The sequence below is a fragment of the Xenopus tropicalis genome, chromosome 1 (genome assembly GCF_000004195.4).
Source record: "Xenopus tropicalis strain Nigerian chromosome 1, UCB_Xtro_10.0, whole genome shotgun sequence".
NCBI lineage: Eukaryota > Metazoa > Chordata > Amphibia > Anura > Pipidae > Xenopus > Xenopus tropicalis.
This window is the reverse complement of record NC_030677.2, coordinates 61,091,227-61,117,699: the sequence shown is the minus strand read 5'-3', so window position 1 is coordinate 61,117,699 and position 26,473 is coordinate 61,091,227. Positions and strand designations below refer to the sequence as shown.

The 26,473-nt window shown below is 38.1% G+C and overlaps 1 protein-coding gene across 1 annotated transcript; it reads left to right on the top strand.

Annotated features, from left to right (window-relative positions):
* Window positions 1-1,593: 1,593 nt before the first annotated feature.
* Window positions 1,594-26,382, top strand: naa15 (N(alpha)-acetyltransferase 15, NatA auxiliary subunit). The gene is given in 20 exon segments (NM_001017001.3): window positions 1,594-1,872; window positions 6,630-6,714; window positions 8,007-8,111; window positions 9,735-9,892; window positions 10,613-10,747; window positions 12,366-12,519; window positions 13,262-13,381; window positions 13,540-13,635; window positions 13,732-13,838; window positions 14,232-14,304; window positions 15,357-15,526; window positions 15,684-15,836; window positions 17,017-17,145; window positions 17,290-17,503; window positions 22,313-22,506; window positions 23,098-23,206; window positions 24,223-24,321; window positions 24,602-24,745; window positions 25,294-25,391; window positions 26,063-26,382. Coding segments are annotated over 20 exon segments (2,595 nt in total). The 5' UTR covers window positions 1,594-1,818; the 3' UTR covers window positions 26,261-26,382.
* The last annotated feature ends 91 nt before the right edge of the window (window positions 26,383-26,473 follow it).

Sequence of the window (26,473 nt, the reverse complement as noted above, 5' to 3'; positions counted from 1 at the left end):
TCAACATCCGCCTGGCAACCCAGGAGTGCACCAAGCATGAGTGTCACTGACACTTTTAACAAAATTCAAGATGGTGAGTGACAAGGACTGGATCATTGCCCATATAGAGATGCTGAACCTTTAGGCTGGTGCAATAAGTTCTGAATTAGCCATATTCATTTTTAGGGTTTAGTCCTCCTTAAAATATTTAGCATCTATATGAGACGCCTGTTAAATGGCAGAGTTAGTGTCTACTTTAGAATTTTATGACGTACTTACAAGAGCCCATATAGCTACAGTGCTTCCTAGTGCCAAGCCAACACGCAGCCAGTTTGGTCTGGATGTATCTGGTTTGCTTGCTGTGTACATTGAGCGCCTACATACTGAAATAAAAAATAAATATGATAAATCTCTACCAGAACCATATACCAGCAAGTTTAGTAAGGAAGAAAAGAATATATGTAGATAAGTTTTTTTTATTTCAACAAAAACAATGAGTAGAAATACACAGACCCCTGCCCAACACCCGTTGCACCAACATTTACAAGTGCTGGTATAAAGACTTTTTATGGCTTTGTAGAAATTAAAATCACAAAAAAGTAATTACACACGTATAAAGCATTTTGGTTATCATATGGCTGCTATGTCTTAATAATTGACCCTTATTCAACCTTTAAGCTCCAATGTCCTAACTGCCTTTCAACCATAAAGATGTGCACATATAGTCTGAATGATGAAAAAAAAAAGAAGGTGGGATGGACCAGAGCAACCTGGAATATACATTAAGTGGGTGTGAAGGAGGAGTTAAAAATCCAAGGATTGAGTCCTTTAAAAATGATGACAAGGAGGGCAAGTGTTTTGTGCTGCAGGATTATCAGCCCCAGAGGCAAGAACAAAATGTGTCAAGTCCATGTTTCCAAACAACAATCCCCTGAAGTGACTGGGGCTACAGGAGTCACATGGGAATGCGGGGCAGTCTGGGTACAGGGGCTTTAGGATAATGAGTGGCATACGTTTGTCTACTGATTGTTCTGTATTAGCTCTGTATGGGATCTATATTATTCGTGCATTAGAGGGGAATCTCGCAATGTCAGAAAGGTCACTCAGGCCTGACCCAAAGCAAAGTGCTCCCAGCAGCTCTAACCTCACTTTATATAGTGAATTCCAGCAAATGCACAGCGCTGCCTGATTTCATCCCATGGAGCCAAGGAAGGAAGCCCCTATATATCGTAGCACCAATGTCGTAAGGGTCAGGGACACAAGGTAAATGCTTTCTGATAAAGGTGCTACATTTAAGCCAAAACTCACCCGCTAAGGGCAGTCTCAAGGTCCCGGCTACCCGTGACAGCAGCATGGCGGCTAACAGTAGGAATAACCCAATCGATTTCTCGTCTCTCGTTTCACTACTCTGGCTTCAGGCTAGACCAAGCGAGTGCCGAACGGCAAAGTCTTCCTGCCTCCGGTAAGGCTGGCGGAAGAGGCGTGGTACCGGGTCAGGACGCAGGCGCTACTCTACCCCTGACCCGGGAAGCTGTCCCTCCTCCTTCCGCCATTTTGGCCTCTGCTTCTTGTCGGGTCTGTTCAGCTACCACGTGAACTGACCGGCCGGCGGGATTCTGACAAGCCTGGGCATAGGAAGGTCCGGAAGGAGACTGGCTCGTCCCTTCTATTGTGCTGCGCATACTGCAGCCGGGCACTTGCGTGTGTTGTAGGGTAGTGACTGCTCATCCTTATCTCTCCCAGCGGCCCTCAGGCAGCCGAACCACGGCCCGCGAACTGTGCCCATAAGAAGGGAGCGGGAGGTGCCAGGGAAGAGCTGCTCCTGCAGTGGCTGCGACGATGCCGAGCGTCAGTCTCCCGCCTAAAGAGAATGCACTCTTCAAGCGCATACTGGTAAGAATGGGATATACCACTGAACGGGGTGCGGGGGTGGCTCAAATGGAGAATTGGGTAGGGGTGCTTCTGGCTTCGCACTCTTGTCAAATGTGTACGCCCTGTAGGTGTATTTGCTCGGTCTCTGAATTTTTGCATTATCAGGGTGACAGTAGGCTGGGGATGGGCAACCTGCGTCCTGCACCACCTGTTGCTTCTTATTTCCAGCATCCTCCACTCAAGGGATGTTGGCGTTTGTGGGTAACAGGACCGGGGAGGCCTCTGGTTGGACACTCCCATACTAGGCCATGAGAGAGAACCTCAGCACACTGCTGCTTGCATTGGGTGTCAGACAGACAAGTGGCTCTGTGGGCTTGGATTGAAGGTATTGGCATGTAGCTCATTATATTCCCTGGGAAGGTTTTACTGGAAACTGTAGTGGCTCCCAAATATGTTCTTGTCACCATCCAAAGTGTCATTCCTAATTATCCCCGTAGTAGTACATTGCTCCATCTCCCAGTAAATGTATGTATATTTTTATTTATAAAGCGCTACTTATGTACGCAGCGCTGTACAGTAGAATACATTAATACAAACAGGGGGTTAATAAGATAATAGATAAATACAAAGTATAACAAATACAAATAAATACAAGATACAGTTACAGTTGCAATAAGTTAAGAGTCAAAGACACAAGAGGATGGAGGTCCCTGCCCCGTAGAGCTTACAATCTATAAATTCCAGTCAGCATAATTTTAACTAGAGTGCAGCTAATTTTAGCTAGAATGTCGCACTATAGCGGTTTATTCACGTTACAAACTTAGAGGTTTATTCACGTTACAAACCAAGCTAAATGTGGGGCTGTATATAGTGTTTGTAAGTAAAATGGGCCAGAGCAGTAGTTTATCCCTATACTGTAGTTAAGGGAGGGATAACTATAAATTGGGAGTGAAATAAGAATAAAAGCTGTTGTGGAAATTTGATCAGACATTTGTGGCAAGTTATTGTTTAAAGTCATGAATAGAAATGCTGAGGAAATGTTTTGCTAAAACATTCCTCTACGTAGGAACAGAAAAAGTACTGTGACAGTTTAGATAGCCAGGCTGCTGATGTCTGTGACAGGTTCAGTGTGATAGGCTGCATGTCAGCATACTTGCATATGGTGTTTCACTCATTTGGCTAATCTGCAGTCCTGGCCCTTGGCCAGTAATGCAGGCTACAGTGTTAGAGCAGTTCCTTGTGATGAACTTCTGTTGCTGGTAGAAATGCTTACAGACTTTTTTGAGTATGTTCTCAGGTTCATTCACCTTTATTCACATAGGTTTCTCTATAGTGACATTTACCTTATGATTTTCTCTACATTGTTTAAGGGATATTGTGGTGTTTCTTTCCCCCAACATTTTTACAGATAATTCTGTTTAATTGTTGACTTGCACTGACTTTAAGTAGCTACCTCTAAAGTCAAAGCCAGTGATTGGTGTCTTGAGCTCCCTTTCTTTTTTGATATCCGTTTGTGCATTTTTTTGTTACTTTTGTCATTATGTCCACTAAATAATGATGTAAATAAACTGGCTGATAAACTGGTCCAGTTCATCTATCAATCGTTAAGTTTATAGTCCAGTTTGTCAAATGCATTTGTGGTTCTGGACCATGGTCTCATGATACCATTATTTTTCTTTTTCTGCATTTCAGTTTGGATTTTATCAGGTTCCCAAAATTTGTTGTGGGGATTCATTGGTGATATAGATGCACAACATTTGCCTTGATTGTTACACTATAGGCAATCATGCCTTTTTCATTTATGTCAGGTACATATCCACTGTTGTAGCTTTAATTCACGGTTTCCTCTATCTGCAGTAGATGAAGGGAAATTAAATTGTAGGCATGTTGCGTACTTGTCACATTTATGTGACCCAGTTGCCATTTTCTTTTCATAACTACCTTATGGCTACATTATGTTTTCATTTCCTTTTGATGTCCAGTGTACATTATTTGGTTAGTTTTAGGCATTCCCATTCAGTTTCATTTATAGGATGTGTGACCATTTTGTAGAGGATGCTGTATTTAGTTGCTAATGATAAGGCAAGATTTTCTTTTCCAGTTATACATTGTCCTAACTGGAGGTATGGTGTTTTGTTTTGTATTGTATGTAATCGCTACCAGTGTTGGCAGGGGTGAACTGTGTCCTTTTGCTTGTAAACCTGGCACTCTCCTGTTTCCATCCTGTTCGAACTTTAGAGAATAGCATTCATTCTGTTATACTAAAGGTGGCCATAAAGGGGCTGATTCAGACCATTTAGCAGCTTACGTGCCCATGTATGAGAATCTCTGATGGGCCTACCTGGCCAATATGTGGACCAAAATCAGCCAAATGACGATTGAGCAGTTTGATTTTCCTGTCAGATCTAAGACTGTATCAGCTCGTTGATGCAATCCTCGCCCCAAAGCCCTGTATCCCCATTATTGAGATCCGATCAATTGTTGACTGTGCCAAACAAGCAGATCTTAAAATGAATGGCCAGCTAAAGCCTTGTCACTGGGTATGCTAAAATGTCACATCCGGCTACCTGCTGTATAGCTACCCATAGGCTATGAATGGTTTATATTATAAATTAATTTGTAACATTTTTTGCCGTAAGTCTTTGCTTTGAGTGGAACACCCTGGAGAAGATGTGAAATACTGTAGATTGGTCAGTAGTCACTGAGAATCGGGTTAACATGGTGCTTTCTGTAAGTAGATTATGGCTTGTTGTCTAGCAAGTTAGACTGCTTTTTGACAGTGAGGCTGTTCATCTGGCTTAGTATAGCTACTTGGATTATTGGCGTGCTGTGGCTTGTATTAAGGCCAGGAATGCCGCCTTTTCTCAGCCTGTCAAAGATCTGCTCCACCCGTTGGAAGCCTCACTTACAAGAGGCTGGTGTGACATTTGCAGTGTCATCAGACATTCTCTTCCGCTACGCTTAATAGATTGGATACTGACATTTGTCGTTTTGCTTCGGCTTTATTCTTGGCAGTATGATTCTCCAGCACACTTACATGTGGCTGTGATTAAATGAATGTTCTTTTCTTTTAATCTTCTAGGCCTCGTCATTTGCTAGGCCTCCTAGAGAACTCAACTTCACTTGTATTTTGTAATTTCTATTTACCTGGTGTCAGTCTACATACATATCTTTCAAAGGTTTTTATATGAACAATTTTATCTGTATTTATGGCAAGTGTAAGTTCATTACTAAAGCCATAAGACATGCAGGGAATGCACAAACATTTAGTTTACCATAAAAGTTTGAATTTAATATAAGGCTATTTTCTCTCCACAATCCAGGAGCATAATTGCAAGTATACATGATTGCTCTGTAGAATATTTTTTGCTGTTATGTTTACATTTGTGTTTTGTGTCCATGGATAGCAGTTTTATTTGCCAAATGTGTAGTTCAAGTTATATAAAATAAATAATTTAATAATGGACAAGTGTCTAGACAAAACAATATTATATGGGAGGATGTGCTAATGCTGTAAACTCTTTCCTAAAATTTATGTCACTACAGCCTATTATATACATCCCTTCTTCTATTAAAACAGTGTTGATTCGGCAGCTTATTGGGTCGTGTAGGGGCACAAACGATAGGCCTGTCCGACTGACATCTGGCCTGAAATCGGCTAGATATCAATTGGGCAGGTTAAAAAATTTATTTGGATCGGGGACTGCATTAGGTCGTTGATGCGGTCCCTGAACCGACTGCGCCTATTTACGGTGTTCTAATTAGATCGGTTGGCCCCAGGGTCAAACAACCGAATTAGCCTGAATCCACCCGATATCACCCAACCGTAGGTGGGGATATCGGAAGAAGATCCACTCACTTAGCAACCTCACCAAGGGGAATAAATTCATGCTGAGAATCTGCCCCATGCTTCAAATAGCTTACTGTTGTACCTGGAGCTATTGCTTTGGCCTAGGCGCAGGACCACGGAATTTGGTGTAAATTTGCTTGATTATGCAGTTTTGAAATGAAATATGCTCTGTATGCCTGCGCCTAGACCTACAAAATGGCTCCGGGTGCAGGCACACAAAATAGATTTTTACAGCACAGGGGTGGATTTTTGGTCTGCATTTACCAAGAGCCTTAGAGTGAACTGCTTCTACAACTTGTAGAGTTACCTTGCTGCTGGATTTAATATATGTGATGCTTATTATCTAAGTTTAGGTTTGGTTGTTGTCCTAACACTCTCCAGCCTAAGCTTAGATTGTAAGACCTAAATATGGCATCAGTGTGTATATTTAGGTTGTTGGTGAAACTTTGGTTTAGACAGCCCAAAAAAAAATAAGAAATATATTTTACACTATACCACTAGTAAATGTGGCAATGCAGGTTTTTTTTTTTTTTTTTGCTTGATACCTATCCATTTTGGTATTTATTATACATGAAATACACTAGCACTGCATCCTGCTCATCACATAGTACGTTGTAACAAGTTGCTCTTCTCTGATCTTGAATTTGTAAAGTAGTGCAGTGTGCCAATCTTTTTACATCTTTGTTTATAATACCATAAACATATGTTGTTACTGTATGTAACACTGTCGTTAATATAAACAATTCCTAGCTTTGTGCTATTTAAAGCTTGTTAGGGTTGAACTGATTTATAAGTGTTGCTTAGGGATGGAGACAGATGAAGGAATAGCCATACACTGTACTCAACCTGTGTATACCAATATTGAATCAAAAATCTAATTCAATGCTGCCAATAAATAAGTGGCGTTGTTTTTGTTCTTTGTTTGCAGAGATGTTATGAACACAAGCAATATCGAAATGGGTTAAAGTTTTGCAAACAGATCCTCTCCAATCCCAAATTTGCAGAACATGGAGGTGAGATTCAGAGAATAACTGTTTATTATGCATTACTGTATTTTTATTGTAGCCAGCTCACCTTACATTCCCTAAAGGATAAGTGGTGCAAGTAAGTTTTTTGGCTGAGGATAATCCCTTTATATTTCTTAGCTTTCCTGGTCATTCCTTAGCAGATTTAGATTTGTGCCCATGCAATACTGTAATATCCTATCTTCTGTGCATGTGCGAGTCTCAGTCTGTGCTAGGGATGTCTGGGAGGGGTAAGATAGTGATGTTGTGTATTGTACCTCTGAAGAAGCATGCAAAGCTTAATTCTGCTGCATTGTTTCAAGAGACAGGACCAACAATGCACTAAGAAACTAGAAAAATACATTTACAAATAATTTAAAACCTTCTGAAATAATTGAATGCTAGATTTCACTTTATTTTTATAAAGCCAAATGTTATTTTTGAATTTACCTCTTTTAAATGAGACATTTTGTAATTTACACAAATATTTATATAGTTAAAAATGTAATTATTTCAATTAACACATTATCACATTTTCTATTACCACATTTTGCAAATCTGTCTCTCTCTGGACTAGAGAGCTTTGCCACATGATTGTCATTGTTTCAGAGCCACATTTAGTTCTCCTTCTGCCCATTGCTGACATAAATCTGACATGGCAGAATCTATGGTAAGAGAATGCAGTTAAAAGACTCGGCTGTCTTATTTTTAGACAACTAGGCCACTGAAAAATAAAGGCCAATTTCTTAAGTTTGGCCATTCCAATAATATTATACAAAATAACGTAATTTGCTAATTGCTTTGTGTGGGGTGCCCCCCCCCCCCCAACCCTGTCCAATAATGTGGATATTGATCTGTCCCAGAATCTGGTTTCATATGCAGATAGGTCATGTCAGCCAATTTATGATGCATCGGCAGAAGAAGTGAAGAGTAGACATTATTCTTCTTAACATTTTGCAGTTCTGATGCACTTCGCCAGGTGGTCATGACTCTGGAAATTTATATAGGAAAAGTGAGTTTGGACTGCATGAAAAGCATTAAATATTTTGGAGGATCCATATGTGGCCCCTCAGCTTCCAGTTTGGTGACCCTCTAATTCAATTCAGACCACATGCTGTTTGCGATTGGTGCTAATGTTTTATGACTGAGTTTTGATTCTGATGGTGGTTATTATATTTTTTTTATAATTTTTTTTATTGTTTTATAGCAACAAAATAAACATTTCTGTTTACATGAATCAAGTTGCATATTCATTTGGTAGTTATTATATTTTACTGACTGTTACACTTTGTTTGGTTTAGAAACCCTGGCAATGAAAGGATTGACTTTAAACTGCCTTGGGAAGAAAGAGGATGCCTATGACCTTGTTCGCAGGGGCCTGAGGAATGATCTGAAGAGCCATGTCTGTATCCTTTCACAGTGAAAATGGAGAGCCTATTTCATGGCATTCTGCTGTGGAAATTAAAGGGGGACAATATAGGTTTTTTTTGTTTTTTGTTTTTTGTTTTTTTTTAAAGCACCCTCATGTAGGTTGTGATAAATGTTGTGTTTTTATTCTGGACTAAAAAAAAAATTACACATTTTTTGAAGATTACCATACATCCTCTCTGGTTTCTTTCTGTGGTACAGTTGTGTGTTGAATGGAGAACATGAGGAAGTAGGTAGACAATCACATTTGTCACACCACTTGTCTTGATACAGGGAACAATAAAATGCAGTTCTGTCTTTTCTGCATTGCTGTTAATTGCCTGGTATCCTACATTACAAAGTGCCGCTAACTTCTGCACATCTGGGGAATAAAGCCAGCAGGAATTTCTGGATGGTGCCAACAAGGTTTATGGGGAAATTTTTAATAAATCCCTACCAAAAGCTGCATTTTAAGGCCTTGCAAGTAAAAATGTCATTTGTTAATTTCATAATATAACTGAATGGGAACTCGGCAAAGAAAGTTGTCTAGTGTTTGGAGATTGTCTTCTTTAGAACTGAAATTACCCCTCCCTTCAATTTTTCCTCTTTTGTTTATTCAGTACTAGTTAATTCTAACTCAGCAAATAACTGGCTGTGCTTTTGTGCTTGCAGGCTGTGTATGTACACAGTCCGTATTGTCTGACACTGATTAGCACTGCATTCCTCACTATGAAGGTGACTTTTTCTTTGGTTACATGAAATCCATAATCATTTTCACTGTAAAAAGGTTCTTCTTTATTATTGGCTCAAGGTTTTGTACATCATGGCTATATTCATATTCATATTCCTGTATTTGGTTCGGCAGGCAGTTATGCAGCATGGCTGAAATCCGCCAAAGTAGCTTGGCCAAAACATAGGGGGAAAAGTCAGCCAGTGGAGAATTTAGAGCTTCCTTGTGTGGATCCAAAAAGCCTTTAAAGCACAGTTACTCCATGTACATACTAGCTTTACAAAAAAAAAAGCCTTTAAAGCACAGTTACTACCTGTCAGTGCATTTTTTTTAGGCTGGCAATACTAATTTCAGAATTGCTGTCATTTATGCACAGATTTGACTGGGCATATTAAATGTTTTGCCTTACCACCTGTTCATATATTGCCTCTTTAGGGGGATAGTTTTAACACACCATCCTGTGATTCCATAGGATCTGTATAAACATACATTTTGATCAGTCAGTGACTCTTCTAGGGGAATCAATACTTCATTAGCAGATATGAAATGAGCCACATCTCCCTCTCACATCCTTTCAGATGTTCTAAACAGATTACTGCTGTTTGACTTGTCCTGTTCATGGCCATTCAGAAAATTTCCAAATATTGTCCTTGTGGCCAGTCTGCTGGATTTTAAATATGAACTCTAAATTACTTATGGCTGCTGACCTACTTGCTTTTTAGACTGCTCAAATACATGTATCTTTTTGTATGGAACTTGTGTTACCTCAATCATCTAAATAACAATGCATGTTGTGTCTATTCAGACAGTTAAAGACCAAATGAAGTTGTTACAGGGGCATTATATTTTTTTGATTTTTGAGTTGTAATTACCTTGACACCAGTTTTCTTAGGCTGGCATGTGTACGGTCTCTTGCAAAGATCAGACAAGAAGTACGATGAAGCCATTAAGTGTTACAGGAATGCACTGAAATGGGATAAGGACAATCTCCAGATCTTGAGAGACCTCTCCTTGCTGCAGATTCAGATGAGGGACTTGGAAGGTTACAGGGTATGTTTACTTTGCTGGTAAATTTGAAAAGCCCAAGGGTATATAATATAAATATTTGGCAGAACACAGGACTTAGTAGTCAATATTTAGATATTAAATGCTTAGTGCATCATGAAAGACACCAATATTGCAGCTCCACTAAGGGCCATGACAGACTGGGAGATTAGTCGCCGCACGACTAATATCCCCGCAATGCCATCCCACTGGCTAGAGTGTAAATCGCAGGTGGAATGGCATACGCGGCACCGAAATCACCGTGCCGCGTATGCCATCCCACCGACGATTTACATCTCGCTGGTGGGATGGTATTTCTGGGAGATTAGTCGCCCACGAAAAGGGAGATTTGTTGCTTGGCGACTAATCTCCCTGTCTGTCACAGCCCTAATTCATAATGCTAACGAAGGTTCGCCAGTGAAACTGAAAGTGTGTAATAACTAAATATTGATTACTAAGTCCTGTGCTCTGCCAAACATTTTTAAACTATTGCATTACTAATTTTAGGCATAACTATTCATTGTCTCCGCCAGGCTCAAAATATAATTTTCTCTCTATGATTTTGAGGACCTTGTGTTTCTGATCCATGTTTATAAGTACAGACAGCAGTGCTTAGTAAACATGCAGCCCTATATCTATGTTTAAAACTTGTTTGGGGCAGCAAACCCGTTATTGGTTGTACAAATCACAAACAAGGCATTACACAATCTTCTTTTTTGCTCACAGGAAACCAGGTACCAGTTACTGCAGCTAAGGCCTGCACAGAGAGCCTCTTGGATTGGATATGCGATTGCTTACCATTTGCTTGAAGATTATGAAATGGCTGCAAAAATACTGGAGGAGTTTCGTAAAACCCAGCAGGTAAGGTTACGTTTTTTTTTTTGTGGCACTGGGGAAAAAAAACTTGAATGCCAGTATAGCATGGCATTGCATGGTATTTTTCCTTTTTCACAAGACATATAGGCAAATAAAGCAAACGATTATGCAAAAGATCACTTCCCTTTATAACAGTTCAGCAAAAATGCGTCTGAGCAAATCTATATTTAAATTATGTACATGCCTGATTTTTTGGTTTCAGTGCAGATGCATTGATCAGCTGCTGAGATTGAGAGGGCTGACTCTAGGAACGGCCTGTCCCAATGTGCACAGCGCACTCTGTTAGTTACAGCCCCTGCTACAGAACCTTTACTTTTTTTTTTTTTTTTACCCCTGAATTTAATTGTCTATACTAATTTTTAATACATAAGATGCTGTCAAATGTAAACAAACTAGAAGATATACCTATAGCGGTGAATGACTTGATGTTTATTTTGTCAGTGTTGATTAACCATAAAGACAACCCATACGTGTATCGATTACTGATGTGCTTGTTGGCCTGTGGATTAGGGTTGAAATGTGGGCGACCATTGCGAGTTCAGGTTGGGTGTAGGTCATACTGGGAAAGAATGATCCTTCCTCAGCTTCCAAAGTTTACCTGTCTTGGAACCTAAGGCATTTGCAGAAGTAGCATACACAACAGAAAGACATGGGTGTGGGTTGAGTTTTTTTGTGACCCACACATCACTTGTATCCATGAACTGCAGGAAAAATAGACTTGTTGAATGCAACATACAGTTAGTGCATAGTGTTGTATATGCACACCACACAGTCAGTTCTTCTGTTCCAAATTGTGTGCTCATTCTTTATGCTCATGCCTTTCCATTCAGTATGTGCTGGAGTGTTAGGGTGAAAACACACAGGGCGATTGGTCGTCTTTTTAAAATGTTGCAGCGACTAATCTGTGCAGCGAAAATTTGTGTGCAATTATTTGCCATGACTTTTATTATAGTCTATGGATGAAAAGTCACTGCAATTAGTCACCGCGACTGACTTCCTTAAGTCACAGCGACTAATCTCCCTGTGTGTCTTTGCCCTTATAGGGGACACTCGGCAGAAATCTAATTGTTAAAGAAAAGGAGCAAACAATGCATATATGCTTTTACTGTTTGTTTTATTTATGCATTTTTTGTCTAAAAGTTACTTGCTGAAAATGTTAAACTATTTCACAATTAGGATATTAAATAGAGTGAAACTTCCAGTTAAGAATTAGTGGTTACCCTGTTAAGATTTTGTGAATACTTTGCTGTTAATATTGTGTTCTATAGAAATGTTCAGGTTTGCAGGCTTCTTGCATTTAATTGTTGGACAGATATTTCTGTTGTTGAATTAATAAATACTGCTCAGATTTGTACACTGCTCTATTGGCATTCCTGAGCCATTTCATTTGCCAGTGTCTGCCATAGGCTTTTCCTTTACTCATTTATTTTAATGGGAAGCAACTGGCAGGGGGGTTGAGCGTTTTGATTGTCACTATCCCTTTCCCATATCTCTGTACAGAGAAATATTGGGATTTCTACATGTATACCCTTAAGATCCAAAAATGATTAAAACCTTGGTTTCTAATGCTGTATTTTGTTTTGTTTTTACCTGTTATCGTCAGACTTCGCCAGACAAAGTGGACTATGAATACAGTGAGCTACTTCTTTATCAGAATCAAGTTCTCAGAGAGGCAGAGCTCTATAAAGAAGCTCTGGATCATCTTTGCACCTATGAAAAGCAAATCTGTGATAAGCTAGCTGTTGAAGAAACAAAAGGTATCATATTGGAAATCTAAGTACATAATGTAAACTAGGAATTGCTAAAGAGAAAAATCATTATGAATACTTTTTTTATTTCAGTATAATTGGAGAGGTGTATTTGTTACTCTAAAAGAGGAGCTACTTTTTGACATTAAAATCCAGCAAATGAATTTCAGCCTATAGGGTATTGAAAGCATAGCCAGGGTAAGTGCTGATAACAACCACAGAATGCCTTCTGTGGCATTCTTACAAGTATAGTAAAGGGCAGCCAAACAATTAGTTTTAACAGAATAGTGCATTTGTAGTTGGGATCAGCACCTGTTTTTTGGGGTCAAGTTTTTTTTTTTAATTTTATTTTAAAGCACTCACGTCACATTACTTCATGGGACTGCTCATGTTCCTTTTCTGTCACTGTCTCTGACAGCACTGGGGATGGTTAACTTAAAGAAGTAATCTCAAATTACTTCTACTCCTTCACCCCTGTGACTTTAGAAAAGAATGTGGTTGATCAAGCTTGAAATAGGTATGTCAAAAGCATCATATCTCACCTTTATGTCTAAGTGGTACTGCAGAAAATCTTTTAGCAAGTTTACACGATTGCTTTGTCTGAGTCAAGCCTTTGAAGAGCTGCTATTTAAATACTGACCTAAAAATACTTTTAAATACTCCAACCTAGGTAACTTGGAGCTAAAGAGTAGATGAGCACACAAGGATAGAATCCATTTTAGACTTAATTGCATTTATTTCTGTATTTTAGGAGATTTGCTGCTACGTTTAGGACGGCTTGATGAGGCTGCGGAAGTGTACAGTGCATTGCAGGACCGATGCCCTGAAAACTGGGCATATTACAAGGGTTTAGAAAAGGCACTTAAACCAGGTATTTATGTTTTACTGGGCTCATACACAACAGCCCATTTGGGGGTACAAATACATCGTAGTCGTACTTTGAATATTTGTTAAAATCCTTACCTTATAATTAATAGATTTTTAGCTTGAGACCTAAATGTGGAATTTATGTTTCTTGGTTTTATACAGAAAGTATGGAAGAAAGACTGAAGATTTATGAAGACAGCTGGACAAAATATCCCAGAGGATTAGTGCCAAGGAGACTGCCTTTAAACTTCTTAGCAGGTTTCTAAAATGGTTACACACACACACACAAACTGTTTTACCATACAGTTGTCATAGAGCTTTAAATGTGACTTTTTTTGTTTCTGTTTCTTTTAGGTCTAAAATTTAGAGAGTGTCTGGATAAATATTTGAGGATGAATTTTAGCAAAGGATGCCCTCCAGTATTTAATACTTTGAGATCATTATACAGCGATAAAGAAAAGGTATGTATATATGTGTATGAGTTCATGTAAATCATTTTCAGTCATACTTAATATTGTAATTAAAACAAACCTTTCGTATAATTAAATAGTGATTTTTATTCAATTAATATTTTTTTATCTTAAGCATTACATCAGATTTTGAAAGAAAATCTAAAATTGCAAGCACACAAGGATACTTATTAGACAGCACAGGCATTAGTTTAGGCTTGTTAAACAATGTTAAAAAAAAAAAAAACTTGAATCCTTTCTGTTCTAAGACAACTTTATGATGATCTTAAATCATCGCTTAAATCATCACTAATTTTCACACAGACATAAGCAAGACAATGTTAAGATGTATCCAGCAACTTTGTGTTCCTGATTGCTAATATCATTCTTGTACTGGTTTCCTAGGTAGAGATTATTGAAGATTTAGTTGTTGGTTATGAAACATCCTTGAAAAGCTGCCGTTTATTTAACATCAATGGTGAGTATTAGATTTAGAAAGATAGAATGCCTGCATGTAGGAGTGCTGCCATAAAATAGGGATATATGATCATGTGGATATTTGAGCACTTTATATAGAACAGGTATGGGATCCATAATTCGGAAACCTGTTATCCAGAATGCTCCTAATTAGAGAAATGTCATCACCTATAGACTCTGTTTCAAATTTTTAAGTGTTTTCTTTTTTTCTGTGTAATAATAAAACAGTACCTTGTACTTGATGGTAACTAAGATAGAATTCATACTTATTAGAGGCAAAACAATCCTGTTGGGTTTATTAAATGTTTAAATTATTTTTATAGTAGACTCAAATTACAGAGATCCCTTATCCGGAAAACCTTATGTCCCAGGCATTCTGGATAACAGATTCCATGTCTGTATATTAGAAATGGAAAGTGGCAAAACTTGTGACACCTTTGGTTTTGTGAATAGATATTTTTTTTCACATGTAAGCAAGATAAAAATATTTATTTAAATCACAGAAGCATGTTTAAAGGATAATTAAAGCCTTTTATCATAAAAAGCCCTTAAAAAGACATTTTATGGCCCCTAGAATAACCTATCCCTTTTCTTTGCTGAGCTTTGCTTCTCTCTCTGTCTGTGAGGATAGTCAAAGTGGTGTCTTTTGTGCATGTTTGCTGCCTTTGCTCAAATGCCTATTAGGCATGCTCAGTAGGCACCTCTTTGACCATCTTTGCAGACAGAGGAGGAGTGCTTAGCAAAGAAGGAAGGAAGGAGGTAGCTCAGAGGACTAAAATTGAGCTGCTTGTGATACAGAATCTGCATGAGTCTGAGTGCAGGGAGAAAGTTATTTTATTCTGGGCACAATTTTTAGAGTGATTTTAGAGAGAAAAAAGGCTTACTTATTCTTTACAGAATGGATTAACAGATAATGTTGGAAGAATGTGCGTTTATCCCTGGATTTGCTCGGAAAAGCATAGGGTAGCAACAAGGGAACATTAACAGGTTTCTTCCTTCATAGTTTAGCTTTACGGTCATTTTAAACTCACCTTTTCACTCTTCCTTCTGCAGATGATGGGAAAGAAGAGCCACCAACAACTTTACTGTGGGTACAGTACTACTTGGCACAACACTATGACAAAATTGGCCAGCCATCAATTGCTCTGGAATATATTAACGCTGCAATCGACAGCACACCAACTCTTATTGAACTGTTCCTTGTCAAAGCTAAAATTTATAAGGTGTGTAAATTGGTGTATGTATTTGTGGGGCCTGAGTCTGCAAGAAATTATGTGGACACATAGTAGCATTGTTCTTTGTGACCAGTTATGTAAAGTGATGTTATTTAATACATTGTGATGTTGCCTACATCTAAATATATATATATATTTCTTGCAGCATGCTGGAAATATAAAAGAAGCTGTCCGATGGATGGATGAGGCACAGGCACTGGATACAGCTGACCGATTTATCAATTCTAAATGTGCAAAATATATGTTAAAAGCAAACTTAATTAAAGAGGCTGAAGAAATGTGCTCAAAATTTACAAGGGTATGTTATGTTTTAACTGATAAAACTGCATTACGCTTATTCTGCAAATTACACTTATTCCATCACTTTATAAACATTAAAAGGGGCATAACACATAATTTGGTTATTAATTAAAAGGTATTTAGACTGTGCAGATTTTAGTAATCCTAAATGTTATGCATGCTAATGCGGATTGAATTCTAATCCCTGTAAGTGGGACTTTATAGGGTTCAGGTTCAGTTTCACAATATTGAATTTGATGAATCTGGGATTTGCTACATCCCTAAACCAGAATGAAGCCAGGAGGAAAAAGGTCCCTATAGCTGTAGGTTAAAACAAAGGCACTGCCATATAAAAGTCACATATGCAACTTTCAAATACCTATATGATGGGCATCAGGGTAATTTTAGATATTTTACATAAAGAGAAGCGTAAGGCCTAAGCCACATGGGGCTCATTCTCAGTCTGCAGATAAATGCTGGCTGAGAATCAGCCCCTACACTCAGAACAGCTTTTAAACGTGCCTGCAACTAGAGCAACTCTGTTAGCTGTTGGAGCGTAGGGGCTCTTTCTTGGCCTGCATTTATCTGTGAATCCCATCCATAAGGGCAATGGACTAATGCAGAGTAGTGCCCTGTGGTTAATCTCCGCTACTGCGGGGGTGACTTTGTTTCCCAAAGTTGTGCAAAGTTTCACAGAGTGACATGTATGCCTTTCCAACGGCAACACTTTGTTGCCGTTGGAAAGGCATTTTGGGTAAGTTAGTCGCCTGCGGTAGCAGAGATTTTGCCACGGGCCACTAATCTTCCCATGAGACATCATCCTAAAGGACCACAATTATGTTGTTCCTCTAGAACATCCAAGGTATTTACAGATTTAACAAGAAATAGAAACAAATATTCCTGGATGAAGTACACCCATTTATGATGTTATTTTCCAATTAGGTTGCTGTACACTTTCTCCTCCCTATAGTTATATGCAGTTCGACATAAGTAAGCTCTGGCCTACTTGTTGAATTGTAGATAACAGTATGAGCAATACATAGAACAGTAGTTCAAGAATATCTTTCTGTGCACATGAAAGAAACTGTTGGTAAATATTTCTTGCTGGTTCTATAGCCATTATTGCTCAACTTATTATAGAAAAGCTATATTTTGTTATTTATGTATCTGTTTCACCTGGTTATTTTAACTCTTTACAGGAAGGAACGTCAGCTGTGGAGAATCTAAATGAGATGCAATGCATGTGGTTCCAAACAGAATGTGCACAAGCTTACAAGTCCATGAATAAATATGGCGAAGCACTTAAAAAATGTCATGAAATTGAAAGAGTAAGTAAAGTCTAACTTGTTATGTACTCACTCTCTTGCATAGTTTTTTTATTTTGTTTTGTTGAAGAATGGTGGGAATGATGTGTTTATTTGGAAATCTGAAAACAAACATTTCAATATTAATGCTTCTTATTTTTTTTTCAGCATTTTGTAGAAATTACAGACGACCAGTTTGATTTCCACACTTACTGTATGAGAAAAATTACACTCAGGTCATATGTGGACTTATTAAAATTAGAGGATGTACTAAGGCAGCATCCATTTTACTTCAAGGCTGCACGGATTGCGATAGAAATTTATCTGAAACTTCATGATAATCCTTTAACAGATGAGAATAAGGAACATGAGGCTGACACAGGTATGGCAACTAATATTTGACTAAGTGACGGTATACTGGAGCTTCAAAAGCGACCACTCTAATGGAAGGATTCTTGTTGGAGTGACCACTTCAACTTACAAAGGGAAAAAATATATATAAATGTTGCACAAGTAACTGATTACATAAATTGGAAAGAACCCCCAAAAGTAGGGACTCTTATGCATATACAGTTCATTAAAACACACACACACACACACACATATATATATATATATATATATATATATATAAAACAACAAATAGCGACAACTGGCACTCACGTTTTAAGGAGAAAAATTGCCTGGGTGCAGCATTCAAAGCAGGAAACAAAAGTAGAAAATGAAGAAGCCGCTCTCACAGGTCTTATGTGCAAACTTAAAATGTCTTTTATTATATGGTGAACTGACGTTTCGGCTGAAAACCTCAGCCTTTCGCTGAGGTTTTCAGCCGAAACGTCAGTTCACCATATAATAAAAGACATTTTAAGTTTGCACATAAGACCTTTGAGAGCAGCTTCTTCATTTTCTCTATATATATGTATATGTGTATATGTGTATATATGTATATGTGTATATATGTATATGTGTATATATGTATATGTATATGTGTGTATGTATGTGTATATGTATGTATGTATGTATATGTATGTATGTATGTATATGTATGTATGTGTATATGTATGTATGTGTATATGTATGTATGTGTATATGTATGTATGTATATATATATGTATACATATAATATTTTATATTTCTGCTTCGTTTTATAGGTTCTTGCATAGTTAATTTCTACTTCTATTCCTTTAACAGGCTGGTGGAGCATGGCCTGTGTCAGCACTTGTATAATAAGGGGCCTGACAGCTGTGTGGGTATATCAGCGGCTGCTCAGAAGGTGGAATTTTGCTTTGAAATAAAATTAAGCAGACATTTAGGATAGTGGCACACGTGGAGATTAGTTGCCTGCAATAAATCTTCCCTATTGCGGGTGACTAATCTCCTTTAAAGGACATGTAAACCCCTTCTCCTCCTCCTCTAACCCACTTGGCCCCCACCCTCAGGAATTTGCTTTGGCTGTTGGCTTGTGGGCATGCTCAGTTGTGCTAAACTCAGATTACTAAACACGCCCCCAGTCTAGCAGCCAGTGAAGAGATGGCATTGCTGGTTCCCATAGAAACTCAGCTCTAGCTGCCTGCTTCAATTTGTTTCTCCTGAGCTCAGCTTTACCATTACAGTGATCAAACAAAGCAGAACTTTTATCAGAGACAGTTGTGCCTGTGTGAGCCTGTATTCTTGATGAAGTGTATGCTGAATAAGGGTCTGTGTGTGTGTGTAGGCTGCTTTCAGATTTAAATGTAACTGATTATGTATCAGAGGAAAAATATTTGCTTTAGGAAAATGTGATGGTGCTGGCAAGTGGAGGGGATGTATGCAGTACAAATAATGCCATTTGGGTGTCGGCAACCCATCGCCATCCCACCGGCGACTTACATTCTTGCTGATGGGATGGCATTACAGGGAGATAATTCGCCCGAGGTAATGAAGATTTATCCCGGGGGACTAATCTCCCTGTGTGCCACTGCCCTTATGCTCCTTGTCTGTATCCACTAATTTAATTATTTAAATTGCCTTTTGCTTATTGATATATCAAGTTAGTAAATTATAGAAGTGTTCAAACATTTCAAATGCTTAAAGTAAGGCATTGTATTATGCTTTCATCTGCAGGGACTGGGGGATAATCTTTATTCTTTATAAGATTCTACTTCATCTCCAAAAAGTTGGCCAACAGTATGGCAGCATCGGAGTGTCCCCTTAAACTACTGGTTCTGTTGATTGTGGAAATATAAGTTGAACTATGTAAATGGAAGGGATACAGAGACAATTTGAAGACTTAAAGGACATGTCAACCCAGAAAATCATTTTTTACCTAATAAAGGAAAGCAGAATTCTAAGCAATTTTCCAATATGAATTTATTACAATTAAAGTTGTGTAAATATAATAAATGTTAAAGTATATGTGCTACTGAAAGCAGCATTTGCTTAACTCCTGGTTATGACTTTTTAAACAATGTTGCAAAAGCCTGTCTCCTTCCCCCAATACAGGTCTGTCAGTCTGCTGCCATTGTTTCAGCACTCAGACAAATAACTTAAAAACCATTGCAAAGTTGCTTAGAGTCTGTTTATTAGGAAAAAAAAATATTTATGGGGTTGACATGTCCTTTAAGAAGTGGGGTTGCTATGTGTTTATAGGGGATTGCAGGTAGCAACAAATCAAAAGTGAGATGAGTTTTAAGCAGTTGAAGCACCAAATATCAACAATTTTAATGGATATCTATTAAATGCATATATAGGTTCCTATCACTAAATTAAAAAAATTGGTACTGTATGTCTGCAATTGTTTCTGCAGCTTTCTCTTCTCTTGTTTGAAATCTACTTCAAAGTTCAGTTGCTGTCCTGCTCGCTAGTGATTGATGGAATGCCCCTCTGATGCTTAGCTGCTAGATAAGGCTCAATGGGTGGTTTAACCCTTAGCGCCATGGCAGACAGGGAGATTAGTCGCCGCAAGCGACTAATCTCCCCATATGCCATCCCACTGACAATAATATAAATCGCCGGTGGGATGGCATATGCGGCGCGCCGAATTTGCCTTGGGTGGAAACTTTGGCGATTTTTGCGCCCCCTTTGCCATCCCACCGGCTATTTACATTCTAGCCAGTGGGATGGCATATCGGGGAGATTAGTTGCGTGGTGACTAATCTCCCCATCTGCCACTGCCCTTAAGTATATTCATGCTTGTTCAGAAATTGCTGCTTCTCCGTGCCAGGGTGTAAGACGGCAACCGGCCACTGAACTTAAAAGGAGATTGCAAACAAGATAGAGAAGAGAAAGTCTGCAAAACAATTGCATCTACCTCATAGCAGGTACAGACATACTTACAAACTTTTTTTTTTTTGCGATAGGATCCTATACCGTATATACTAGAGTATAAGCTGATCCGAATATAAGCTGAGGTACCTAATTTTACCTAAGAAAACTGGAAAAACTTATTCACTCGAGTATAAGCCTAGAGTGGGAAATGCAGCAACTACTGCTAAATTTCAATAATCAAAGAAAATACCAATAAAATTACATTAAATGAGGCATCAGTGGGGTATTTGTTTCTAAGAAAAACCGTAAACTAGCTCTGTAAGTGGAGAAGAAGGTCAACAAAAACAATATGGTATCAACAATGATACCTTAAGGGTACTACCCCCTTAGCTCAATCAGCAACCAAGCTAAAACACAAAGTGCCTGATTCACTAAAGTGCGATAAAATGTGCGCTATTTTTAGTGTGCGCTATAAATTTTACCGCGTCTTAATTTTGGCGATTTTTTGCACGATTCACTATAAGCATACTTGCGCTTTTTTACGCGCGATATTGCATGTGGTATTTAACACGCGAAGACTATTTCAATGCGTTATTTGCCGGTACATGTGCTAAATTACGCACGTGAATAGTCGCCGCATATGAATGGTAGCATAGAAATAGTGTATAAAAATTGTTGCCGCATATAAATGGTGTATATAAATATTAGCCACATATAAATGGTAGCATATAAATGGTATCATATAAATAGTAGATGCTTATAAATAGTAGCCACTAGTGATGAGCAAATGTGTTCTGGTTATCTTAAGTGAAAAATTAGCAAATCTTTCGAAAGATCCACAAAACGGCAAAAATGTTGTGCGGGCAAAAAAATTGTTGCCCGTGACTATTATTTTTTTGACGCTTGTATAAATTTTTGGATGTGCGTTGAATTTTTGCGTGGCAAATTTTTTCATGTGTTTTGCCATTGGCGGATTGTTTTGCGAAACGCATGAAAAAATCTGCCGCGATTCAACGCACGTCCAAAAATTCGCTGCGAATCCATGCCTGGTGAAACATATCATCACTTGTAGCCAAATATAAATAGTCGCGCAAATGAACGCATGCCATGTTAGCCATACACGCCAATACTTGCGGAAAATTACTGTATTAAAAATGAACATTTCGCTGCAAACTGGCGGCTGCGTCACTCTGGGGGAAACACAGACTTGAATAAATAACACTGTAAGTCCATATTTTTTTGCAAAAAACTCATTTACTGTACTTTTCTATAATTATCGCCTACCTGTAGTAGGAGTTAATTTTCGCATAGCCGAATGCGATATTTAGTGTGCAAAAGTTATAGTGAATCATGCGATCGTATTCTTTTCAGCGCGGAAATTAACGCATGCGGTAAAACTAGCGCGAGAAATACCGCATGCGAAAATGGCGATTTATTGCACGCTATAATACTATGGTGAATCGCGCGCAAATTATCGCGTCTTTTTTACCGCTAACAAGCGTGCGATAATTTTTATCGCACTTTAGTGAATCAGGCCCAATGAGTTAAAATCCTTTAAAACAATATATAGTTTATATAGAATATAAAGTGCAATTTATAGTGCAGAATGGGACAGGTGAGGATGGTAGATGAAGATGAATTTGGGAGCAGGCCAGGGCACTGGAGGATCTGGTTGCGGGTGGCCTAATTTGCACACAAAGGACAGAGGGTGCTAGTCTGGAGGGACCCATGGCACCCGACTCAAGTTTAAGCCGAGGGTGACTTTTTCAGCACATTTTGGGTGCTAAAAAACTAGGCTTATACTCGAGTATATACAGTATATGCATTTTTTAAAATGACTTTACATCCCCTTTAAAAAAAAAAATACAAAAAACGTATCCCCCAAAATTTGGTGCTGTGGATATTTTTATTATTATAGTATGCAATTTTTTCTTTGTCTTTGCAGCCAACATGTCTGACAAAGAGCTAAAGAAACTACGTAACAAACAACGGAGAGCGCAAAAGAAAGCACAACTGGAAGAGGAGAAAAAAAATGCTGAAAAAGAAAAGCAGCAGAGAAACCAAAAGAAGAAAAAGGAAGATGATGATGAAGAGATTGGAGGACCGAAGGAAGAGCTTATACCAGAAAAGTTAGCTAAGGTAAGTTAGCTAAGCTCCTGGCTAAACAGGGTTTTGCTATCTCTTAATGATCAGCAGCTACTCCCTTTATATAGTAGATCAGGTCGAGAAAATACACATGGCCATCAAGCTCAACCCCCTTAACAAATACCCCATAACTCATAGTTGACAGAGAAAAGGGGGGAACTTGTCTGAAGCCACGCTAAATCATCTACCTTAGGGGGAAAAAAATCTGGCTCAAAAGGAAATCAGGGCAGTCCCTGGATCAGCTTTTATGGAAAGAGTTCCAATAAACTGTCACTGTATTTAAGCAAGCACAAACAACTTGTCTTTTGGCACTAGTGCTCATAGAGAGTAATGTACTTTATTCATTGGGCTCTGTCTTTGAAGTGAAAGTAAAACTTATTTAAGTAAGGAAGGCAATATAAGAGGTCTGAGAAAGTCACTACTTCTGGTGTAAATACTTTAAGCATATGAGTATTTATTTAAAAACAAATCTGCATTGGTTCCTTAAGTAGGTGGAATATTGATGGTATGGACAGTGCTTATGCTGTGCGTACCACCTTCTTTCTACTTTTACAAAGTTGTGTGGGTTTTTTTTTTTTTTTTTAGGTTGACAATCCTTTGGAAGAAGCTATTAAATTTTTAACACCTCTTAAGAACTTGGTAAAGAACAAAATAGAAACACATCTTTATGCCTTTGAAATCTACTTCAGGAAAGGTGAGTTTTTAATTAGCTCTCTTTTTCATGGCAAGAGAACAGGGATGGCAAGAGTTGGGTCAGTGTGGGTGTTTGGGTCCAACATTCTTAAGGGGACAAATGCTCCTATTAAGACAAATATTAAAAAGGTTTTTTTTTATGAGCAGAGAAGTTGTAGAACTCTGAACCAGTCATAGTAGCAGATATATTAGATAGTTTCAAGAAGGGGTTGGATGGCTTTTTTTGCAAGTGAGGAAATACAGGGTTACTGAAATTAACTTTTGATGGACTGATTGCCATCTTGGGGTCAGGAAGGATTTTTTTTCCCCACCTCCTGAGTTAAATTGAAAAAACGTTTTATGTGGGGTTTTTCACATTTTTCTGGATCAGTAGACAGTGTCAGAAATGTATAGAGTAAGTTTATACAAGTGCCTACAAGACCATTGCCTTTAAGAAACATAAGGGCAGTTTTTATAAGATGTGACACATTTAACAGAAAATAAAGGTGGAGAGGCTGGGATAGATATAGCACAGAAATCTCCTCAGCCCTCTTTGTACAATTATTTTATTATTTATTTATATAGCACTGACCTATTCCGCAGCACAATACAGACTTTAGTTAATAACGTTACATACTGCATGGATTTATTTACAAGAGGCACTGCTCCTGCAGTCTGTATGTGGTTTTCTCATGGTGGGAAATATGGACTTTGGCTTTATTTTTTATTTTTTTTTTTGCTTTTTAAGATCAACAGAATGTTTTAAACGTGACTTGATTGAGTCTTGTTAGCAAAGCAGCGCAGAGACATTGCAGGCTCCTCTAATCTGCTAGAAAAGATCTGAATTGATTCTACTTGCAGTGAGCCTTGGTGGACAGAATATTTATAAAAAATATATAACTTTGTGAGCCTGTTATGTATTTAAATTCCCAACTGCTCAGTATATTGCCAGGGTTTGCATGATTATAAAATGAAGTGCAAAGTTCAATTTGAATTTTTAAAACATTTTTCTATTTTTTTTTTTTTTTTTTTTTGTAGAAAAGTTTCTTTTGATGCTGCAGTCTGTGAAGCGAGCGTATGCAATAGATCCAAACCATCCTTGGCTTCATCAATGTCTTGTCCGATTCTTTTGTGCAGGTGAGTGCAGACCCTCTTAATGCCAAAAAATACATAACTCTGGAACTTTGTGCCTCTTTAGGGCAGTTTTGAACTTTGAAGCTTTTGTAAATTAGCAGTAGGTTTCATTCATGTGTAAGGGTGCAGTTACCTGGGGATTTTCTGTAACCAATTCTGTCTTACAGAATGTCTCTAGCACAAGTAATACTTCATGTACAGTGAGACCAGCTGTACTGTTTAATTTCTAAATGTCTGATTTCTTTAAAGTGGGTTTTGATATTTTTCTTCTTTGTTTTGCCAGTTTCTGAAAGTAAAGAACTAAACGAATCCGTTCGAACAGTGTTAAAGCAAGAAATGTGCAGACTTTTTGGAGAAACAAGCCCAGCAAATTTTAATAATTCCTTCCTGAAAAAACATACCAACTCTATACCACACCGATTAGCAGGTATGTTCTACACATTTATATGAGTCTAAAGCTGGAAAATGTGTCCCACTGAAGAAAGTCTTACCCACTTTTGTTATTGCTAGAAGAAGTGCCAACCCTATTTTTGCCATGTTTCATTCTATGAGGGAGAAGGGAAATAAAAACATTTGCACAATGCAGATCTTGTCTCCTCTGTGACATATTTGTCATTTGCAGACTCTCTTGTGGGTGAAAACATCAGTAGTTTCATCAAGATATTAATGACTGTTTCATATCTAGTGTTTGGGGGTATGAGCTATGTTTATGCATTATCTATGGACTAGGCATGACCCATGGCTGCTATTTTGACTTCAACAAGAACCCTTCAGAGTCCCATGAGATGCAGCTGCTGGATGAGGCAGAAACACATTTAGGGCCAGGAATTATGGCTTATGCAGTTCGCCTTAGTGTGCCTGCACACTAACTATAATATGCTGTGTAGAACAGAGCACATTTGTGACCCTGGTAAATGTTCAAGTTAATGCCTTTATGAACACAAAGAAAGCCTTTTATCTTTTTTTTTCTCAAAGCTGCCAAAATGATGTACTATCTGGACCGTTCAAGTCAAAAACGAGCAGTAGAGCTGGGGACAGGATTGGATGAATCGCTCAGTAACCAAAGTCTCCAGGTAACTCGTTAGATTCTAGAAAATAATTTATATTGCTGTCCTTTTTGCCATAGTGTTTTTGAGTCTGTTTTTGAGTGTGATCTTACTGCTTATGTATGTATGTGTATATAAATGTGTGTAATTATATAGTGAATAATGTACCAGTTATTGAAAAATATAATATAATGATATTATAAGTCACAGAAGAGTTCCCTGACAATATAAACATGAGGCTGAAGACTACTTTTATACAGGTCATAGAGCTCCGAGGTGATTTTTAATGTCCTTATGTTTTACAACCAGGTGTACATTATGTATTATAATTCACCATTTTCAGTTTTTTTCAAATTATGGAAAGACCCCTTATCCAGACAAACCCAGATCCCAAGCATTCAGGATAACAGGTCCCATACATGTACACAATCCAATGACATCACTAAGCATTGTTTATAAGAATTTAGAGGATATTCATAGATCTTTTGTATTATATGGATAAAATGCATAACATATTCAGTGAACATGATATGGTTGCCTTTCAGTGCCAATGCTAGGTCCCATTAAGTGTAGTAGGTGTGTTGTGCATAAATATGATCTGGTGCAGCCGATGGAAAAAGGGGGTTTTGTTGAGCACATGTTAAATTCTGCTTTCAAACATAACATCCATATGTTAAAATGTTGTATTTCTCTTTCAGACGTGCACTGATGTTCTGGAAGGCTTGCGAGACGGCAGTTTAGGAGAAAAGGAGGCTGCAGAATGTTATCGAGTCAGTTGCCACAAGCTCTACCCTTACGCTTTAGCTTTCATGCCTCCTGGTTACGAAGAAGACATGAGTATCACAATTAATGGAGATAGCTCTGCTGAAACAGAAGAACTGGCTAATGAAATGTGAATAGCTGATAAAGAACAGACATTGGACCATATCAACTATCTAATATTTTTGTCACGCACCTGCTGTATCGCTCTGTAACTTATGTGGAGAATGAAAGGAGTAAAAGAATTGTTGCCTTTAAATATTGTTTTACTTTTTTTATATCCTGCTGAGGTAGTCTATATAATGTATTACAGGATATGGGAGGAGGATTGGTTTCTTAAAAATAAATTT